We start from the raw sequence: 22,743 nt of genomic DNA on the forward strand, positions 1-22,743 counted from the left end.
AGGATTAATGGGGGGTAAAAACTTGAATTTATATTGATTGTGGAATCGTCGCTACAAGTCTTTCATGAAATAATTTTTATTTAATTAGCAAGAAATTGGTCAGTAAATGCAGAATTATATTGTGATTAAATGGAATTATTATTTAGCTTTTAAAATACAAATGGCTTCCCAGTGGCTCAGCTGGTTATGACAGTGAGTAGCCAAACTATGTCGACCTGGAAGATTCCAGTTCAGTGCCTGGTCTCCTTTAAGTTGGCTGATCTCTGTTTGATGTAAGGAATCTTACAACATCAGGTGACGAAGGAGAAAGCCTCCGAAAGCTTGTGATTTTCAAATAAAACTGTTGGACTATAACCTGGTGTTGTAAGATTCCTTACATTTGTCCACCCCAGTCCATCACTGGCATCTCCACATCATGATCTCTGTTTGGGCAGTGGTAGGCACTACAATTGACCTTGGCACCCCTGGACTTGGGGAGAGAAATATCAGCTACATTTTCCACTCCAGATTGTTATCCAGTGATCCCTGCTGGAAGTCTATGTGTGAGGATTTTTGTCAAGGACAAGGACAGAGTCAGGTTCAGCTGTGATGTACATCTTTCTCTATGGTTGAGTAGCCTGAAACGTTCATGGTCAAGGCTCACACTTGAGGCATAACCACTTTTGTAAGGTACAGGAGGATGATCGACACCATGGAAGGAGTTAACTTCTCCAGCAAGAGGAGGAACAGAAGAGAGAAAATTGGTGGAAAAAGACAGATGAAAAAGATACAGTCGCTGTCATGAAACAATTTAACACTTAAATTCTAAAGAAGCTACTTTATTTCATTTTTTTTTTCAGAGTTCAGATGATGAAGAATGTTCTGGAAAAGGGCGTAGTCGTCACATTGTTGTCAATAAGATTGAGCTGCCAAACTCAATTGATGTACTTGAGAGCTTTAAGGTCGCAAGGGAAAGTTGGGAGTTGCTTCATTCCCAAGAGGCTTTGGAAAAAGGTAGGGCTAATCCCATTCTACAATGGGAAGTAAATTCTCTTGCTCTGTAGAACCTAAATATCTGGTGAGAAAGGAACTTTTTGTTGTACCATCAAGATGTCTGCGAATATGCACAAGGTTTTGATTTTTCTGATTGGCGTTTGAGATTGACTAGTTAATACTTGTTATATCAAATTACCTGCTCGGTTAGCTTATTCCCAGGCTAATGTCAGCCTGAAAGCATTGAACAATTCAGTCCGCTTTTAGACTAAATATGGGAGTTGTTTTCTAGTTTACTCACAATGTTTATTATAGTACTCCATTTATGGTACAGATCTGTCACTGATGCAACTGTTGAAGTCTTTGAAAAATTTAAAATATAATTGTTGCCTTTGGTTTCTTGGAGACTTGCTTGATGACTGATTTTCAGATGCTAGAAGTCCTGCTTGTCATATTGATGCTGACACTGAGGGCAGAAATGGTAAAAGCATGGTTGCTATCATGCCGCGCAACTGAAGTGCTCCTGCTCTTATCTGTACAGTGAGTTACATGATTTCACTGCCACTCTTCAGTTTGATATTTCTCCTGTGCTTAAGATTGTGGAAGTTACTGAAGCAATTGACAAGTTTTAAAAAAATTTTGGGAAACAACTACGCAAGCTACGTTGCTTGTGTGAGTATGATTGTCTTAAAATCTTCTTAAAACCCTGTTTTCCTTTTGCTTCCGCTCACTGGGGGAGCTCTTTGTAGGTGAATGGTAGTAAAACCTCTTTACTCCCTCTACAGATGGGTGCAGAAGCTCTTCACTTGCTCAGTCAAATGGTAGCCATATTTCCCCTTACCCATTCTTCTGCCTTGAAGCAGTTCTACACTTAATAAAAAAAACATAACAGTAGATTTCTGCTGTTAGCATTTTCATCATTCTGCCACATTTCGTTTTATATAAGGATGTCCATAATAGTAGTAGTTACATTTTTGTGCATTGTGAAATTGTTAGCTTGAAGGTTCTTCAGTTCAAATCTCCCCTACATGGTTCCCTGATCTTATCAAGGCATGTGGGGAGCTATCAAATAGAAGAAATTCCTATTCTCTAGTACAGTTTGCACAGCAATTCTTTAGTTGTTTTTTCACTAAGTTCTGAAAAGATTATGGATAAGCATTGGCGAAAGTTTTGATTTACACACATCGAAACATCTAAAGGGGACTGCAAATATTCAAAATTGGTATCTTGTTTAAAATTGTACTATTTTACAATCTCTTAAATAATTTTAGGAAAGAACTACAGCTGCGCACTTGTAAAATGATAGGATTGTGCATTTTTTAGGTCTTTTTATTTAAATGTTTGGACATAAAGTAGAGAAAATTATTCAGTGAAATTGGCTTTGTTTACAGCCATTACATTGAAAACTGCATTCAGCTAAATTCCTTTGACTGGCTTTCTTTGAGGACCTTTCAAATAAATAATAGAGAAGCACTCCTTAGAAAGGGAGTAGTTTCCCAATTCCCTACTGGTTACCATATTTCTCGGAATTATTACAGAGTTGGATTTAAACATTGACTTGCCAGTATATCAAAAAGTGACCAATCCTATACCCATAAAACCCTTTCAAATATAGTTGCCTTTGAAAAGTCAATCTGCTAAACAGAGGAACTTTACTCAAATCACAAACATCAATAATGCATAGCCACATAGAAGTCTTTGCTAGGGCTATTCTGATCAGAGTGTTTTTTGGCTTGATAGTTCGGTGATGCACATTGTTTCTAGCACTTGGGTGTGTTCTGTGGTTGCTTTTTTTTCCAGACACACATGTTGTTTAGTAATCAACAGTATTGGCTTGATTAACTTCTTTCTAATATACCTCATGCAACGTCAAAATAATAGAAACCAATTTCTTAGCATACAATTCCAGAAATCATTTTGAGGGTGATATCTTAGAAGACGCTTTTTAAGCTAAGAATTGCAGTACAAATTATAGACAATGCTCCATTTTTGTCATAAAACACCGACATAAGGCATGGGATTGATTGACCCAGAATTGCACTTCCTTTCATATTAACTGCGTTTGTCATTGATATTCCAAGGTTGCTGGTGTATTGGAATTCTTGCAGTGTAATATTTGCTTCTGGTGGTTGGATATCTGTGCAAGGGCACTTGCAAGTACTGAATAACTATTTTCTTATTTTCCTTAAACTGAGAAGCACTATTAGTCACCTGTTATCACAATATGTTGTATAACTTATTCTTCTTTCCACTCTTTAAGAATTCACTCGAATCTGCATGTCATGGAAGACTGAAACCTGGCTGTGGCTGAGGATATTCATAACCGACATGATTATATACCAGGTAAATTATTTGAGGTCACGCCATCTGTGGAAGTACAGAAAGACCTTTTGCTCTCAAATATATGTGCTCAGCTTATTAACCAGTGACTTATTCTGAATTTACTGGTTGAAGTTCATTAAGTTATCTTCATAATAAAATGACTTATGTCTTGTGGCGGTTGAATCTCTCTCGGAATTTTCTTCCTTGTTGGTTAAGTATTTCGGTCTGTATATTTTTTCCTTTCTATTTGATTATTTTCTACTTTCATTACTCACCATTCATATTGCACCAAAATTTACACAATCACATTCAAACAAAAATTCTCCAATATACAGCTGCCATAAAAGTTCCTCATCTATCCCACTACAAACCCCTAAAAATAATGCTCCATTTTTGTCACAAGACAATGATATAAGGCATTGTCACTTAACAGAAACTCACACATTTTCTAATAAGCATGACTTTTCCAATGTAATCTCCCCCGCAGCATTGCACATCCCACTCAGCCTCTGAACATTCTGGACTTTTGTTTTTTTAATATTTGGCCACATTTATTGCCCATCCCTAGTTGCCCCAAGGGTATTAAGAGTCAACCATGTAGTGTGGGACTGGAGCCACATGTAGGCCTGACCGGGTAGGGGTGGCAGGTTCCCGTCCCTGAAGGACATTAGTGAACCAGTTGGGTTTTTATGACAATTTGGCAGCTTTTATGATTATTTTATCTGGTCTTAGCCAATAAATTACCAGATTTAATTAATTCACTTTCCCAATTTGCCATGCTTGGATTTGAACTCTCTGGTTGCTAGTCCAGTGCCATGTCCCCAAAGGTACATCTGTCCACCACTCTTATACGATCCCTTTCTAGCAAGCTGACTCTCATGTTTGGAAGCCAATGTAATCTGCTCAATGTAAACAAACAAAATGCATATGTGCAGGTATCTGTCTCTGACGTGAAAGATACAATTTCCAGGAGCCAGTGACTACTGCTGCGATCGAGTCAGAAAGCAAATGGAAATCCTACAATCATGCAGACACAAACCTTATATAGATAGGTAGAAACATTTTAGCATTACTAGTCTGACCTAATTTTTTTTAGTTGTATTGAAAGTGAAGTTATTCATATTTAGAAAGCAATAAAATGATTTTAATGCTCAAATAGTTATTTAAATTAAAAACTTAAAGTTAAATTTAGAAATATACCATTCGGCATCTCAGTGGTATGCCTTGTTGGCACCAATGCACTGTGCTGTGGAGTAGTTCACTACATGGCAGTGTCTTCTGTGCTGCTGAGGGTGGGGAAGGAAGGGCAATAGGTAGAGGATAGATACTTATTTATATAAATAAAGTTAAAATACTTTAAAGAAAACTGGATAAAAGTAACCTTGACGTGCACTAATGATTAGAAGAATAAAAGCAGTTACAATTTTTATCATCTATTATTCGAATGTTAGTCTGCTGATTTAAGGAAAGCAAGATTATTGAAGTGGTCTAAAAATCAGCCGTAAATATTTTTCACTGTTACATTTTTATTATGTGCACATTTGGATTTCATAAGTGATGTACATGATGTTTTTTGCCTTTTTATTGCCTTAGTATGTAATTGAAACTTTTTTTTTCAAGGGCCAATACAGAAAAGCAATAAACAGTCTTCATCAGTTAGGTGCGCTTCAAGGAGCCCAACAGCATGTCATGAGTCAGGGCGCACTCGAGCAGCAGAGAGCACTAATCCAAATGGCTGCCTGTCACTTTGCTTTAGGAGAATACAGAGTAAGTCCACAATGGTAATATATTCCGAAAACTCGGAGAATAGTTTTTGCCTATCTGCTTTACAAACTTCAAATTCTCCTATTCCATTGTAACTAAAAAATATTCTAGTTTATTGTATGGTTTTAATTGTTTTTGATAAGATATAGGGATATCTTGACAGTCTGTTTTAAAACATGATCAGCTTGGATGCATGTTTTTGATGCACATGCTGTTACTGTTCATAAGAGACAGTTGGGTTGATGACCTGGTGACCTACTGGGTTAATGCAGTAGTACATTGGTGTCGTGGTTGCTGGAACTCAGCTGAGAGCTCCTCACACAGTAAGTTTCTGATCTGAATAGTGGACACTGTGTGAAGGTGAGATGTTATTCCTTACCAGGATTGAAAGGGAGAGTCAAACTGTTGCTATTCTGCAACCCATATTAGCTGATTGTAAAGTAGCATTATTGGAGATGAGGAAATAGCTGGTTGCTGCCCCTTCTCTTGAATGAAACTAAGTATGCTGCTTGGTGCAGGGGTTGTTGACAGATGTAAAAATAAAATAAAGAATTCATAATACATGAGGCTTTGTTCGGTGAGAAACCCACTGTTTTGAACATGCTCTTTTGAGAGGAACTGCGTTGCCTGATTTGCACATGAAGAGATATTTTTCTTTTTAAACAAAGAATTTAAATGATTGGGAAGACCACTAAAGCAGACAATAACAATGGGTTAAAGAGATAATTGGATACATTCTTGAAGAGAGAAAAGATTGAGGAGTATGGTGAGAAGATGGGTAGGTAGGTTTGATCTGTCAAAAATGGAAGGGTTTATTTAGGCTTTATGGCCTTTGCTGTTTCTAAAAAGTTCTATTTTATTTAGTTGATAAATTGAATATATGACCTTGTAAAAATTTTTTTCTCACCATTTGAAAAGACAACTGCAAAACTTTCACAATGTAGTGAAGACGATCCATGAATCTTAACTCTGCTTCCCTTCTACAGATGACATGTGATAAGGTGTTGGATGTTATGTGCAGTATCATTCCATGCGTGCAAGATGTAGTGAAAGTACAGGAGGAAATTCCAAAGGTGAAACCTAGATTCAGGAAAGGTATGGAGCACAGCCAGATGCTTCAGATATTCAGAAATGTGCTTTTTACCTCTTCCCCCTAAAACTTTTGAAGGGGTATGGAGGAGTTGTGATATTTGGCAATACCTGTTTCCCTTCTAAAATAGTCTAACTTACCATGTAAAAGTGTTCCCCATAAAATGCCTCATTGTAAGTATTGATCTAAGTACATCTCTACAATATGTTTTACCTCTGGTGTCACAATGATTGAAGTAACCTGTTTGCCTGTTCAACATGGGCAAAAACATATTGGGTTGAGATGCACAATTAGTTTGGCTCAGGCATAGGTACTTACGGTCTATATTTTCCAATTTCCTTTTGTAACATGTGAAATAGTTGATACTGCACCTGGATAATTTATAGGTTTGGAAAAGGCTGTGTCTGTGCGATAGATGTCTTTTCATTTTCAGATGAGAGATGTAGTGGGGACAAGTGGATTCTTACCACCTGTTCCAAAGCTAAATATTCACATTATTTGTACCTCTCTAACATTGTGGAACTTCTAACAAACTCAATGCTGAGTGTAGTGTTCTTTTAAATATATAGAATCATATCACGATACAGCACAGAAGAATGTCATTCGGCCCATCAAGCCTGCCTCTTTGAAAGAGTTATCCAATTAGTCCCATTCCCATGCCCTTTCCCCATAGCCCTGCAAATTTTTCCCCTTCAAGTATTTATCCAATTCCCTTTTGAAAGTTATTATTGAATCTGCATCTATCACCCTTTCAGGCAGTGCATTCCAGATCATAACAACTCGTTATGTAAAAAAAATTCTCCTCATCTCACCTTTGGTTCTTTTGCCAATTATCTTAAATCTGTGTCCTCTAGTTACCTACCCTTCTGCCACTGGAAAAAGTTTCTCCTTATTTACTCCATCAAAACCCCTCCATGATTTTGAACAACTCTATTAAATCTCCCCCTAACGTTCTCTGCTCTAAGGAGAGCAGCCCCAGCTTCTCTAGTCTCTCCACATAACTGAAGTCCTGCATCCCTGGTACCATTCTAGTAAATCTCCTCTGCACCTTCTTTAAGACCTTGACATCCTTCCTAAGGTTGGTGCCCAGAATTGGGCACAATAATCCTGCTGGGGTCTAACCAACGATTTATAAAGGTTTAGCATAACTTTGCTTTTGTACTCTATGCCTCTGTTTATAAAGCCAAGGATCCTGTATACATTTTTAACGCCCTTCTCAACTTGTTCTGCCACCTTCAAAGATTTGTATACATACACCCTCAGGTCTCGTTGTTCCTGCACCCCCTTTAAAATTCTACCATTTAGTTTATATTGCCTCTTCTCTTCTCTGTGTTAAATTGCATCTGCCATGTGTCTGCCCATTTCACCAGTCTGTCTATGTCCTCCAGCAATCTGTTACTATCCTTCTCACTGTTTACTACATTTCCGAGTTTTGCGTCATCTGCAAACTTTGAAATTATGTCTTGTACACCTAAGTCCAGGTCATTAATATATAATCAAAAAGATATAACCCTAACCCTAATCCTAACCGTAATGCAGTGGTCCTAAAACCGACCCCTGGGGGGAACACAACTGTATACTTCTGCTTTCTGTCTCTTAGCTAATTTCGTATCCGTGCAGCAACAACCCCTTTAATCCCATGGGCTTCAATTTTGCAAACAAGTCTATTATGGAGTACTTGATCAAATGCCTTTTGAAAGTCCATATACACAACATCAACTGCACTACCTTCATCAACCCTCTCTGTTACTTCATCAAAGAACTCAATCAGGTTAGTCAAACACGATTTGGCTTTTAAGAAATCCGTTCTGGTTGTCATTTATTAACCCATATTTTTCCAAGTGACAATTACTTTTGTCTTGGATTATTGTCTCTAAAAGTTCCCCCACCACTGACGTTAGGCTGCTGGCCTGTAGTTGCCGGGTTTATCCCTCTCCCCTTTTTTGAACAGGGTGTAACATTTGCAATCCTTCAGTCCTCTGGCATCGCTCCCATATCTAAGGAGGATTGGAAGATTGTGGCCACCCTTGCTTTTCTCAGCAACCTAGGATGTGTCTCGTCCAGACTGGGTGACTTTTCTACTTTGAGTGCTGCCAAACTTTTAAGTACCTGCTCTTTATCTATTTTTATCCTGTCCAATTTCTCTCCTACCTCCTCCTTTACTGTGATGTGGAGATGCCGGTGATGGACTGGGGTTGACAATTGTAAACAATTTTACAACACCAAGTTATAGTCCAGCAATTTTATTTTAAAATAAAATTGCTGGACTATAACTTGGTGTTGTAAAATTGTTTACAACTCCTTTACTGTGACATTGGCAGCATCCTCTTCTTTATTGAAGACAGATGCAAAGTTTTCATTCGGTACCTCATCATGCCCTCCGCCTCCACAAGAAGATCTCCTTTTTGGTCTCTAATCGGCCCCACCCTTCCTTTGACTACCTGTTTACTATTTATATGTTTATATATATGTATATGTATGTATGTATGTGCAGATACATAAAAAGTATAATTTTGTCATGGTTTTTGGCTCTTTTCTGTCTGTAGTATTCTTGATGGTGGTGATGGAAGACGTTAGAATAACATATTATACAGTGAAACCTGTAAATTAGGGACACCTAAGGGACTTGCATCAGGTGTCCATTTTTTTCAGGTGTCCCTATTTTCAAAATGGTGATTATATGAACAATAAACCGGATGAGCCAAATATCTCAGGATTGGCTGTATCTCCTGCAGCGTTCCTTCTTTTCTTCACCCTCACCTGGGATTGTGCCTAATTCAGGAGCCCTACCAGTGGAATGCGATTTCTGTTAATTTTCTGTTCATTGGGTTTCCCAGTTCATTGCCATCCTTTCCATTGACGGAGGGATGTCCTGATCCTGGGATCTGCTACGTTAGCAGCCTGCACAGGGCGAGGTGGTTGCTGTAGGGCCAGAGTGCCTGGGAGAACTCAGTCAAACTGGGTGGGGATTAATGTCCTGCAGACCCCTATCTGGGACCCCCTCCCTCCAAGTGCTGCAGTTGCTAATATTTGAAGTACTGGGGGGTGGGTAGAGGGCTGTTAATAATTCATCAGTATGTGATGTACTGGCAGAGTGGGGTTGCCAACTCTGGTTGGAGGCATTCCTGGAGATTTTATCACGTGATGTTCTGACTACGTGATGGTCGGGTCACATGACTTCTACAAATGTTACTGGATTTACCATATAAAGATTTGGTCCTCTGTAGTTGACAATCTTTATTTGTGGTTTCACACCAGCAGCTGTCGTGCGAGAAGTTCCAAGAACCAGGAGGCCACCCGTGAGCAGGCGAAGAGGGGAAACCATTCTCTCGATCTTTCCCCCGAGCTCCCATTCCCTAGCCTCCATCTCTCTCCCCAAGCTCCCATTCCCCAGACTCCACCTCTCTCCCCGAGCTCCCGTTCCCCAGTCTCCATCTCTCTCCCCGAGCTCCAGTTCCCTAGCCTCCATCTCTCTCCCCAAGCTCCCATTCCCCAGACTCCACCTCTCTCCCCGAGCTCCCATTCCCCAGTCTCCACCTCTCTCCCCGAGCTCCCATTCCCCAGTCTCCATCTCTTTCCCCGAGCTCCAGTTCCCCAGTCTCCATCTCTCTCCCCGAGCTCCCGTTCCCCAGTCTCCATCTCTCTCCCCGAGCTCCCGTTCCCCAGTCTCCCTCTCTCGTGATTTCAAAAGGTTCCCCGTGATTACAACCACCCCCCCCCCCTCCCCGACCCCAACGATTTCAGGGCCTCCGATTCCCGACTCCCACCCCCAACCAGCAGTTCCCGGCTTTTGTGGAGTGGGAAGTTCTTTATTCTGCATCCATAGTGGCAGAGAAACTACTCTATTCCTGTGATGGAGCCGTGCAAGCATTCAATGCCAGAGATAGAACATTTTCTCTGCCGCTTACACCCGCTGCCGCCTTGCACATACCTGCATGTCCCGTGTTTCATGTTCTAAACGGACTTGGTGCAATGAAGGCTGCCCATAGTTCGTAATTTGCTAATGTGCATTGTTTCAAGATACGGCTTGTATCTATTACAATGTAAATTATTTGGGACTATCAGTGAGTGTCCTTTTTTTGCAGGTGTCCATTTTTTGGAGGCATCTGTTTGTACAGGTTTCACTGTACTATGAATTTTATCCCTTGCACTTGCATAAAGATTTGCATGTAGGATGAAGCAAGTTAGAGCCCTGTATTTTTGTGATAATTATAATGGCACTAACCTAGAAGTGCAGATTGCATAACACCACAGGTATGACACAGGTTCAATCTCTCATGTTCCTGAGTTCCTGAACTCTTTCCACACTGCTGTGGAAAGGCAACAAACAGAGGACAGAACCCAGGTTTATTCTGCATTACACTTAGTTTCTGATTAATAACAGTATCAGTAGAGGCCTTGGAAATTATTACCCTCCTGGCATCTTAACTGAGCTTGATATGTTACCAATTGAAAGAAGGGAAGAAAATACAGAGTGGAGTTACTCTCATGTTTATTTTTTTAAAATTCTAATTAAATACACATTTGTACTAAAAATAAATCTGGATTCTTTCCTGACAAGTTATATAAGCGGCATGATTTGCTAAGCAGAAGGAAGAAATAGTTTGAATTTCTAGAAAGTATTTTTCCCCTTAATTTCTCAAAAGGTCTAAATGTACTGCTGACATTTTCATTTCTTTTTACTCCATTTGCTTTTAGCTTCGGACCTTAAACTGTTGCCCTGTACAAGCAAAACTATGATGCCATATTGCCTTCAGTTAATGTTGGCTTGCTTTAAGGTAAGCTGATTGACTGTGACCAAACACTTTTGGTAACGTTAATAATCTACAGTATTTGCTGTTGGCTGTAGATAAGGATTCGAGTCAGTCTTAGGGAACAAACAAAAAGCTTTAAGAAAAACAATAGTTTTTTTCCCCCCTTCCTTTCTTAGAGTCTGGATCTTGCCTGTGAGGTACAGCTCCATGGCACTGGTAGCCCTCTAGTACCTTATTCAACTAGACATTCTTCATAAGTGAGCCTAGACAATGAGTGCTGGCATGCTAGTTGACTGTAGAAGACATCATAACTGATTCTGATTCTGTCCTTGCATGTACCTGATGTCCCTACATGTGTTTTCTAGCATGGGTCACTGGATAATGATCAAGAACAAGAACCTTACCATTTCCTTCCCCCCACCCTTCCTATCCTGAGGTGATGAAGCTAGTGATTGTGCCCCATTTTTTGCTTGGCTGAGATGAGCTGACCCACCACAGAGTGGGAATCAAAACTAGGAATTTCTGGTTCAACACCATAACCGGCAGTGCATTTACTGAGCAGGCCATCGGGGAGGATTTTTTTTTAATGTTATCTGGACTATGATCTGTTTTTTTACTCTAGTATTCCCACACCAGCTCCAGATGAAAGGACAAGTAGGTGATTACTGACTACTAGGAAGTATGCAGATCAGTGCTGGTTAATTTTTTTATTCCTCCCTATAAGGATTTATCTGGCCTGCTACTGGTACTTGCCCAGAGAAAGTCACCAGGTCATGTTATTCCTCTTGGTGCATTAAGGGCCTTCAATTTAGTCGCAATCACCCGAGAAAAGGCATGAAAATTTTTTCTGGGTTTCCCATGTGTGCATTAACTCCCCCACTGAGTTCTCGCCGGTATGTTAAAACTTACCCCATTGTGTCACCACACAATCGTTTAAGTTCATTTTAGAGACGTGAATTTAGATATTCAGTAATTGACAACACAAAATAAAACCAAACTGTTGTTAAATAGTTGTATTATTGCATGTTTCTTGTTTACATAAACTGCTTTTCAGGAAGATTTGACAAGGAACTTTTTTTTGTAGTTGAGAGCCTTTACAGACATACGAGATGATCTAGCTTTAGGTCATGTGATTGTACTGCTACAGCTGGACTGGCCTCGAGGAGAGAACCTATTTCTCAAAGCAGTTGACAAAATCTGTCAGCAAGGATCCTTTCAGTATGAAAACTTCTTCAATTACGTCACAAGTATCCTTTTACCTTTTTTATAATACGCAAGAAAGTCCTAAAGTACCATTCTATTTATTAATCATGTTTATCAATGTGAGTTTGGCTCAGTGGTAGCATGCTCACTTCTGAGTCAGCAGGTCATGGGGTTCCAAATCGTATCTCAGACTTGAACACTTCAGTGCAGTATTGAGGTGCTGTTGTGTTGGTGGAGGTGCCATCTTTGAGATGAGACGTTAAACTGAGGCTCTGTCTGCCTGATCAGGTAGAGGATCCCATTGCACTTCGACGAAGAGCAGGCGATTTCTAATGGTGTGCTGGTCAATATTTGTCCCTCAGCCAACACCAGCGGAACAGATTAGCTTGTCATTCATCTCATGTGCTGTTGGTGGGACCTTACTGTGTGCAAATTGGCTGGCATATTTTAGCGCACTAACAACAGTAATTACATCTCATTGGCTGCGAAGCATTTTGGGGCTTCTTTAATATTTGTTATTTTCGACCCATGTGCAAAGAAATCTCAGTTCAAAAGGACAGAAACCAAAGTGTTTATGACCTCCAGATTTAATATTAAATATCAAGTGAAGTGTATAAAAAATATTTGAGGTCAGTAGCACTTGTTTTAGTGTCCTTTTGTGTGCGTTCTTTTGTTGTGGTGTTTGTTTCTACTGCTTTGCTGAATCGATTCATTTTTAAGTAATTGTATATAATACTACAGGACTGCAAGATGCTCAAGAAGTTCAGAAGACATCATAAATTATTAGTGCGAAGTTTGAATGGTTTAACAAGTGATCTGAACTTTGATTTATTGCAGATTTGAATACACCCAGACAGTCCTTTAAAAAAAGATATAGGGGTTAAATTGGATAACCCCTGAAAACGGGTGCGGGGATCGCGGTACATGATTAACCCTCACCCGTTTGTTGCGATGCAGGCAGCACATTACATTTATGCTGCCTGCTGTTCTAAATGATTGCTGCGTGCAGCCTGCACTGATGATTGGCTGCACGCATCAGCAGGGGGCCCTGATATCGTGAGTGGCTCGCTCTTCTTGAAGGGGAGGTGCATTGTGGCTGCAAGAAGTGGTGGGAGTTGTTTCAAAACTGGATCTGTGCTGTGATACTTTGAAGAATGGCTGCACCTGGGAGAGAACATGCGCCAAGGTTCTCTGATAATGCACTGGAGGTCTGGGTGCAAGAAGTGGAGAGAAGGAGGAGCTTCCTGTATCCACAGGGGGGCAGGAGGCACTCCAGCATTATGCTTGGGAAGAAGTAGGGGAGGAAGTAAATGCGAGGAGCATAGCTCCAAGAACATGGATGCAGTGCAGGAAGAAGTTCAGTGATCTGACATGAGTTGTCAAGGTGACTGAGTTCAAGCTTCAAGTGGCATACCCCACCAACTGCACCACTAGCCTCGTCCATTGCTCAATTCATTACGTCCCCATCACCCACCACCAACAATCACTGTCAATCAGTACTCAGCAGTTCAATTCATATGCTTTATCTCACCCTCACACACACTTAGCATTGTTGCAAGCCTCACACTCACAACTCACAGTTTACACACACTTGTAGCTAGCTATTCAACCATGACAGCCACATCACCCAAACATCTTGCAGGACACTCACTGAGACACTTCCCTCTTTCTTGCTGGAGAAGGTGGCGCATAACAGGAGGCAGCAAGCAGCAGTGGCTCGATGGAACACGAACCTGCTGTCGTCTCTCAGGATGACAGCATTCCTGCTCCCACCCCTGCCACACTGCCAGTGCCCTTGCTGTTGCCTGTAGCCAGCCAGCCCATTCCCTGTAGAGTATTGAAACTTTATCCAACTATAGGAAACATACAAATGCACCAGCAGCCAGAAGAAATAATGCAGCAACAACTAACCTGTAACTACTTCTTCATCCCTTTAAATAACGTTAGTTGGGTGGGCAGTGCTTCATGGGCCCCAGCTATTCACAATCTATATCAATGATTTGGATGAGGGGACCAAATGTAACATTTCTAAGTTTGCTGATGACACAAAATTTGGTGGGAATGTGAGTTGTGAGGAGGATGCAAAGAGGCTTCAAGGGTATATAGACAGGCTAAGTGAATGGGCAAGAACATGGCAGATGGAATATAATGTGGAGAAATGTGAAGTTATCCACTTTGGTAGGAAAAACAGAAATGCAGCGTATTTTTTAAATGGTAAAAGATTGGGAAATACTGATGTTCAAAGGGACCTGGGTGTCCTTGTACATGAGTCACTGAAAGCTAACATGCAGATGCAGCAAGCAATTAGGAAGGCAAATGGTATGTTGGCCTTTATTACAAGAGGATTTGAGTACAAGAGTAAAGAGGTCTTACTGCAATTATATAGGGCCTCGGTGAGACTGCACCTGGAGTATTGTGTGCAATTTTGGTCTTACCTAAGAAAGGATATACTTGCCATAGAGGGTGTGCAACAAAGGTTCACCAGACTGATTCCTGTTATGGCAGGATTGTTGTATGAGGAGAGATTGAGTAGACTAGGCCTGTATTCTCTAGAGTTTAGAAGAATGAGAGCTGATCTAATTGAAACATACAAAATTCTTACAGGGCTCGACAGGGTAGATGCAAGGAGGATGTTTTCCCTGGCTGGGGAACCTAGAACCAGGGGTCACAGTCTCAGAATAAAGGGTAGGCCATTTAGGATTGAGATGAGGAGAAATTTCTTCACTCAGAGGGTGGTGAATCTTTGGAGTTCTCTACCTCAGAGGGCTGTGGAGGCTCAGTCATTGAATACATTCAAAACAGAGATCGATAGATTTCTAGTTATTAAAGCCATCAAGGGATATGGGGATAGTGCAGGAAAATGGCGTTGAGGTACAAGTTCAGTCATGATCTTGTTGAATGGCGGAGCAAGCTCAAGGGGCCAAATGGCCTACGCCTGGTCCTATTTCTTGTGTTCTTTAAGTCTTGTTCAGCTGTGTGAAGTTAAGATAGTGCGTTGAATGCAGTGTGGAGTTTCAAAATCGCAGCGGTCCCTTCAAATCAGCATTGCACACTGATAATCTCTCGACTCTGCATGCTGCTGGTGTTTGTTAGGTGTGTGCAGCAAACCCCTTTACCAAGATGGCATCCTACACGCTTCCTGTTGGAAATGTGCGCCCACGCATCTCAGACCCCATTTTCGAAGCTTAGTTACCCGCGTAGTGCCTAAAAAACGGGCGCTAAATGGCTCTGTTTCACCCGCATGGTTTTATATTTATCTTTTCAGATCTTTCCCATTTAAATTTACAACCACAGGGAAAGGGAATGATCCTACAACATTTTAGTGCTAGACAAAGTATATAATGGAAACAGTTGATCTAGTTATACTGAGAAATATGTACTGTTCTACAGATGTATTGAACTTCTGAACATAATATATAGAGGGTACTGGATGGCAGGCTCCTGAATAAGCAGTTTATCCTGAATAGTACTACTACTATTAAATTCCCGCTCAGCAGCGACGATGGGGCCAAATGAATTCACTCCACTGTTCAATTCTGAAATAGCATGGCTGCTTCAGTCATTTGTGTCCCTTCCTGTAACAAGTTACTCTTGACATTGTCTAATCAGCGCTTCCTTTGTATTCCTCGGCTTCTTGTTCCTTGTACCTCTTTGCCGGGCCATGAAAGGTAATCTAGCTGTTTCCATTCTTGAAATGTGCCCAAACCATCGCAGTAGTCTTGGATATATAGGGCTCTGATGAGACCACACCTGGAATACTGTATACAGTTTTGGTCTCTTTACCTAAGGAAGGATATACTTAGACAGTGTGCAACGAAGGTTTACTAGTTGGTTCCTGGGATGAGAGGGTTGTCCTATGAGGAGAGATTGAGTAGAATGGGCCTATATTCTCTGGAGTTTAGAAGAATGAGATGTGATCTTATTGAAACATAGGAACAGGAGTAGGCCATTTAGCTTCTCAAGCCTGTGCTGCCATTCAGTGAGATCATGGCTGATCTGTGACTTAACTTCATATACCTGCCGTAGCCCCATATCCCTTAATACATTTGGTTATCAAAAATCTATCCGTATCAGATTTAAAATTAACAATTGAGCCTGCCTCTCTTCCACAACTGCCGTTTATAGAAGAGAGTTCCAAACTTCTACCACCTTTTGCGCATAGATGTGTTTCCTAACTTCACTCCTGAAAGTCCTGGCTCTAATTTTTAGGCTATGTCCCTTAGCCCTAGACTCTCCAGCCAGCATAAATAGTTCCTCTCTATCTACCCTATCACTTCCCCTTAATATCTTGAAAACTTTGATTAAATCACCCCATAATCTTCTAAATTCCAAGGACTACAACCCTAGTTAGTGTAATCTCTCCTTGTAACTTAACCCTTAGAGTCTTGGTATCAGTCTAGTAAATCTACGTTGCACTCCATCCCAGGCCAATATATCCTTCCTAAGGTGCAGTGACCAGAGCTGAACACAGTAGTCCAGGTGTGGTCTAATCAGGGCTTTGTATAGCTGTAGCACAACTTCTACCCCCTTGTACTCTGGTCATATAGATATAAAGACCAGCATTCCGTTAGCCTTTCTGATTATTTTCTGTACCTGTCCATGACATTTTAATAATCCATGTACATGGACCCCTAAGTCCCTTTGGGTCTGTTTTGAGCTTTTCACCATTTAGAAAGTACTCTGATCTATCCTTTTTAGGTCCAAAGTGGATGACCTCACACTTGCCTACGTTGAAATCCATTTGCCACAGTTTTGCCCATTCACTTAATCTATTAATATCTTTCTGTAATTTTATACTTCCATCTTCACTGCTTACAATGCTGCCTATCTTTGTGTCATTAGCAAACTTGGATATGTAGCACTCTTTCCTGTCATCTAAGCCGTTAATAAATACAGTGAATAGTTGAGGCCCCAACACAGATCCCTGTTGAACACCACTAGTCACATCCTACCAATTTGAGCACCTGCACATTATCCCTACTCTCTGTCACCTGCTGCTCAGCCAATTTCCTAACCAGATAAATAATTTGCCTTCAATTCCATGAGCTTCAACTTTAGCTAACAGTTTCTTATGAGGGACTTCATCGAATGCCTTTTGGAAGTCCATATAAACAACATCCATAGACATTCCCCTGTCCACTACTTTAGTCACTTCTTCAAAAAATTCAATCAGGTTCGTCAGGCATGACCTATGCTTTACAAATCCATGCTGGCTCTCTCTGATGCTGAAACTTTTCAAGGTGTTCAGTCACTCTGCTTAATTATAGGCTCTAGTAATTTCCCGACAACAGATGTTAGACTAACTGGTCTGTAATTCGCTGGTATCCTTCTCTCACCTTTCTTAAACAATGGAGTGACATGTGCAATGTAAAAAATTCTTGGAAGGCTTGACAGGATAGATGTTGAGAGGCTGTTTCCCCTGGCTGGAGAGTCTAGAACTAGAGGTCATAGACTCAAGATAAAGGATCGGCCATTTAGGACCAAGATGAGGAAAGAGTTCTTCACTCAGAGGTTGGTGAATCAATGGAATTCTCTAACCCGGAGGACTGTGGATGCTCAGTGGTTGAGTATATTCAAGTCTGAGCTTGATAGATTTTTGGACACTAAGGGAATCAAGGGATATGGGGATAGGACGGGAAAGTGGAGTTGAGGTAATAGATCAACCATGATCTTATTGAATAACGCAGCAGGCTCGAGGGGCCGTATGACCAACTCCTGCTCCTATTTCTTATGTACTGTATAAGCGTTTCTTGTCCAAGCAATGTCGTTATTCTTCCGATCTATATCTGTGACTCTTCCGACGCCCTCCGCCACTTTAACAGTTTCCAGTTTCCTGGAACTAACCATCGCCTTTTCATCATGGATGTCAAGTCCCTCTACACCTCCATCCCGCACCAGGACGGCCTCTTCCAGGCTTTTTCCTTGAACATAGGCCCAGTCAGTCCCCATCCACCACCATCCTCCTCCACCTGGCTCAACTTGTTCTTATATTGAACAACTTCTCCTTTGACTCCACTCATTTCCTCCAAATAAAAGCAACCTGTATTGCTCCTAGCTGTGGCTGCCTTTTCGTGAGATACGTCAAACATTCTTTGTTCCAGTGCTACTCGGGTCCCCTCCCTTACCTCTTTTTCTGGTACATTGATGATTGTGTTGGTGCCACTTCCTGATCTCACCTCAAACTGGAAAATTTCAGCAACTTTGCTCCCAATTTCCACCCCTCCCTCGCCTTCACATGGTCTATCTCCGACTCTTCCCTCCCCTTCTTCGACTTCTCTAGCTCCATTTCTGGGGATAGGCTGTCAACCAATATCTACTATAAGCCCACTGACTCCCACAGCTACCTTGATTACACTTGCTCTCACCCACTTCCTGTAAGGACTCAATTCCATTCTCCCAGTTTCTCCGGCTCCGTCGCATCTGTTCCGATGATGCCACCTCCCACACCAGTGCTTCTGATATGTTTTCATTTTTCCTCAACTGAGGATTCCCCTCTACTGTAGTTGACAGGGCCCTCGACCGTGTCCGTCCTGTTTCCCGCACTTCTGCCCTTACCCCTTCCCCTCCCTCTCAGAATGTCGATAGGATCCCCCTTGTCCTCACCTTCCACTCCACCAGCCTCCACATTCAACGGATCATCTTCCGCCACCTCTAGCGCGATGCCATCACCAAACACATCTTTTCCTCCACTCCCATTTTAGCCTTCGGAAGGGACCGTTCCCTCCGCGACACCCTGGTTCATTCTTCATCACCCTCAACACCCGCTCCTCCCCACGGCACCTTCCCGTGCGAGTGCCGGAGATGCAGCACCTGCTCTTTCACCTCCTCCCTTCCCACTGTCCAGGGCTCCAAGCACTCCTTCCAGGTGAAACAGCGATTTACTTGTACTTCTTTCAATTTAGTATACTGTATCCGGTGCTCAAGATGCAGTCTCCTCTACATTGGGGAGACCAAACGCAGATTGGGTGATCAGTTTGCTGAACACGTCCGTTCAGTCGCAAGTGTGACCTCGAGCGTCCGGTCGCTTGCCATTTTAATATTCCCTCCCACTCCCACTCTGAGGTTTCCGTTTTCGACCTCCTACACTGTTTCAATGAAGCTCAACGGAAGCTCAAGAAACAGCACCTCATCTTTCGATTATGCACTTTACAACCTTCTGGGCTCAACATTGATTTCAATAACTTCAGATCATTACCACTGCTACCATTTTTTCAGACGGCAGGTGTTTGTAATGGTTCTGCTGTTGCCATTTACAGCATCTCTAGACCTGTCTTTTGTTTCTTTACTTGTCCCATTACCACCCTCCTTGCTTTGCACCATCATCCCTTTTATCATTTAATCACTCCTGCCCTATACCGTATCACGGACCTTTCCTTTTGTTCTTTCCTCCCCACCCCCTCCCCTTTCCCTGGCTCTGTACTTGCTTAAAAACTGTTAAATCTGTTCTTTTTCCACAAGCTGCCTGACCTGCTGAGTATTTCCAGCATTTTCTGTTTTTATTTCAATGTTCGTATTATATCATTCTTGATTCTTTGCATGCTGGATGCTCCCAGTATTCCTATCAACCAACTCATCGCTGCTGTTAGTATCTTTCGCTCATCAACTTTTCTCATGTTCCAGGACTCAGATCCATATAATAAAATGTTGCTAACTATCGCTTCATAAGCTCTTACCTTTGCTTTTACTGAAGCGTCTTTGGCCTTCCATATCCTGCTTAAACTTTCAAAAGCAGCAGAAACAAGTCCAATCCTTCTTTTGATGTCTTCTTCACAATTCCCATTCACTGACACTAACCCGTCAAGGTATACAAAGTTTTTCACCTGTTCAACTGCATTGCCTCCAACAGTAATATGTACATCTTCCAGGTACTTCCCAAATGACATGACCGTTGTCTCCTTTGTGTTCATCTTTAATCCAGATTTTCTACTCTCCACATACACTTTTATCAGTTTGCCTCTGTAAATCTGTTCTAGATGCTACAAGGTCGGAGTAGTCTGCAAATCTGAAATTATTTAAAATCTTGACACATAAGGTTACTCCTCCAGTATCATCTTTTAGTGCATTACTGCTGCCAGCACTAGATTAGATAAATCAGGTGACAGTCTGCATCCTTGTCTCGCCCCAACTGTTGATCTAAACAATTCCGTCGGTTTCCTATCCACTCTTAACACCGCTTAGGGACTTGTTATGGATGCTTTCTATCGGTCTGACGTTTGTCAGGCATACCTTACATTCTCAAGACATGCTATATCCCTTCTCACCATACACTCTCAAAGGCCTGCTTAAAATCTATGAAGTTATTGTAACAATGAATATTGTGTTCTATAAACTTCTCCAAAACCCGCCTTATCACAAACAGTTGACCTATTGTACTTTGGTCTAAAACCAGCTTGTACTCATGCACGAGCACTTCTACGTAACTTTTTGTTCTCCTCTGCAGTGTCTTAGTAAATACTTTTCCGGGTATACTCAGTAAGCTGATTCCTCTGTAATTGCTTCATTCACTCTTGTCTCCTTTTTGAAAATTGGTATTATCATCACCTTTCCCCGGTCTTCAGGTACTTGCTGCTCTTCACAGATTTTGTTAAACAGCTTTTGCATCACTTCCATAGTATGTTCCTCACCCGCGCGCAACAAGCAATAGCTCTGCAGTTATATTATCGATACCAGGAGCCTTGTTCTTTTTCAAACTATCAAGAGAAATCTTTACTTCGTTTTCCAAGAAATCCAGCATCATCTCCCCTACATTTGTACAGGGTGGTTTCTCCAGAACTGATTCACCCACCATGCTCTGTACTTTGTTTCGGTTTGTCCTCAAATTATTTAACCATTTTGATATTTCACTGTAGCCATTTTAAGTTTGCAAGATTCACTTAGTTCTCATATCTTCTGATGCAGCCCTTGTATTTTGTTTCTTTTCATGTAATCTTTTGATTCTATGCACTGGTCGTTTATGCAGTTATTCTTATCTCTCTTGGCTTTTAGCTTTATTTCTCTGGTTAACCTGTTGTATTCGGTCCTAATCTGCTTTTATGCTCGCCTTAACCTTTCTTTGTTTTTCACTTAACTCCAGGACTTCTTTCGTCATCCATTTATGTTTCTTAGTTTTGTTTTTGAGACCCAATACTTGTTCTTCAGTTCTTATATTCCATTTTTGATGGTGTTTCACGCCTCCTCTACATTCATTTCTTCAATTATTGCAGGTACGATATTTCTCTCTACATCATCTTTGTACTTGTTTCTGATGCCAGGTTCTTTCAGTTTGTCCAGATTTCATATTTTTGTTTGAAATTATCCTAAATCCAGATCACAATTAGTACAGGTGGAAGTGTAATAGATTCTACACCAAAGACTTAACATCCAGTGCTTTGTTTATACCTCAAGTGTTGTACAAGATGTGATATTCTTGCACCCGAATAAATTAGCCAAATGAGAGACAATTGAATTATGAAAGTGATGCCAGATGAGTGGTAGAATAATATTCTGCACATCCTATGAATATATCACAAATGAGCTAATAGAGTGCTGCACTGAAATGATAGTCGTCAACTTGTCCTTAATCACACCTGTAGACATTGACATGTTGGAAGAATTTGCTTATCTCAGAACTATAGAAGGTGGTAAAATTCATCTAGAGCTATTGCCAAATCAAGGCCTTCTAATAAAGTGAGTACTGAGCTTGCAAGGCTGTGTTACTGATGCACACTGTGAGTCAAATGATGGAATTTCAGTATGTTTGTCTGAGAAGTTGATTGATGTTGCTACTTGCTTTGTTACAGCATGTGACAAGAAATATATGTTGCAGTTGTTAAGGGAAAAAGATGCTGGAAGGAGTTAAACCTTTGAGAAGGTTAACAGTAATTTTAATCACCTGGGGAGATCAGTGAATAATTAAACTTTCTTTAAACATTTGTTAGGTTTTTGTAGTTTTGAGCATTTTTGGAACACGTTAGTTTTTCAAGTTGATAAAATGTTTTGTTTTTACATCAGTCAAATCCTTAAGTTGATTTTTTTCCCCTCATTTCAGTAATAGTTTTAAAATCTCCCTGGATGGTTCATTGAGTTTATCCAGTGAGTAGCTGGATAAATATCCAGATCAGGAAAATCCCAGGTTCTGTACGGATAGAGGTGCTACAGCTGGCCTTGACGTACCTGGGCTAGGGAGGGGACAATTGACCAGGGACCTCTGCTCAAAGTGCATGTGTGGATGTCAAATGAATGCATGATTAGATTTGACAGTGGTGCTCCCGGTGGGTGAATAGCCAGCTGATCGTGTTAATGCTTACACGTGAATGAAAACTATTTTGGGTAGGTACTGGAGAGCAGCAACGCTCATGTACCTGTGTTTCAGTAAGGCATCAAAGACTTCAAAATAGGAGGTGGGAGAGGTGGCAAAAAATAAAAAAATAGCATTTTCCCACGTCCTTCATCGGTGCCCTACTTGTTCAGATACTAACATTTGGGTACTCAAAGAGTAGAAATCTGGTTAAGTACCATGGACATGTTAAGCTGTGTGGTATGTATGTATACATATGTATGTGTGTATATATATATCTGGATTGCAGGTAAGGACCATTCTTATCTCGATGGCTAAATTATCTTTTCCTCTGCGAACTTCAGAGGTAAAAGGAATTTCAA

At 41.0% G+C, this 22,743-nt stretch overlaps 1 protein-coding gene across 5 annotated transcripts in view; it reads left to right on the forward strand.

Moving 5' to 3' along the window:
• Positions 1 to 22,743, forward strand: part of ints10 (integrator complex subunit 10) — a 65,325-nt gene that overhangs the window by 37,128 nt on the left and 5,454 nt on the right. For 3 of the 5 annotated variants that reach the window (XM_067993653.1, XM_067993663.1, XM_067993691.1), the window contains 7 exons: positions 840 to 993; positions 3,233 to 3,315; positions 4,915 to 5,061; positions 6,045 to 6,153; positions 10,847 to 10,926; positions 11,987 to 12,149; positions 21,678 to 21,771. In XM_067993653.1, coding sequence (XP_067849754.1) covers positions 840 to 993; positions 3,233 to 3,315; positions 4,915 to 5,061; positions 6,045 to 6,153; positions 10,847 to 10,926; positions 11,987 to 12,149; positions 21,678 to 21,771 — 830 coding nt within the window. The remainder of the gene's footprint in view (positions 1 to 839; positions 994 to 3,232; positions 3,316 to 4,914; positions 5,062 to 6,044; positions 6,154 to 10,846; positions 10,927 to 11,986; positions 12,150 to 21,677; positions 21,772 to 22,743) is intronic. The other 2 variants (XM_067993670.1, XM_067993680.1) reach the window with 1 other exon arrangement.

Source organism: Heptranchias perlo, chromosome 1, assembly GCF_035084215.1.
Source record: "Heptranchias perlo isolate sHepPer1 chromosome 1, sHepPer1.hap1, whole genome shotgun sequence".
NCBI classification, from domain to species: Eukaryota; Metazoa; Chordata; class Chondrichthyes; order Hexanchiformes; family Hexanchidae; genus Heptranchias; species Heptranchias perlo.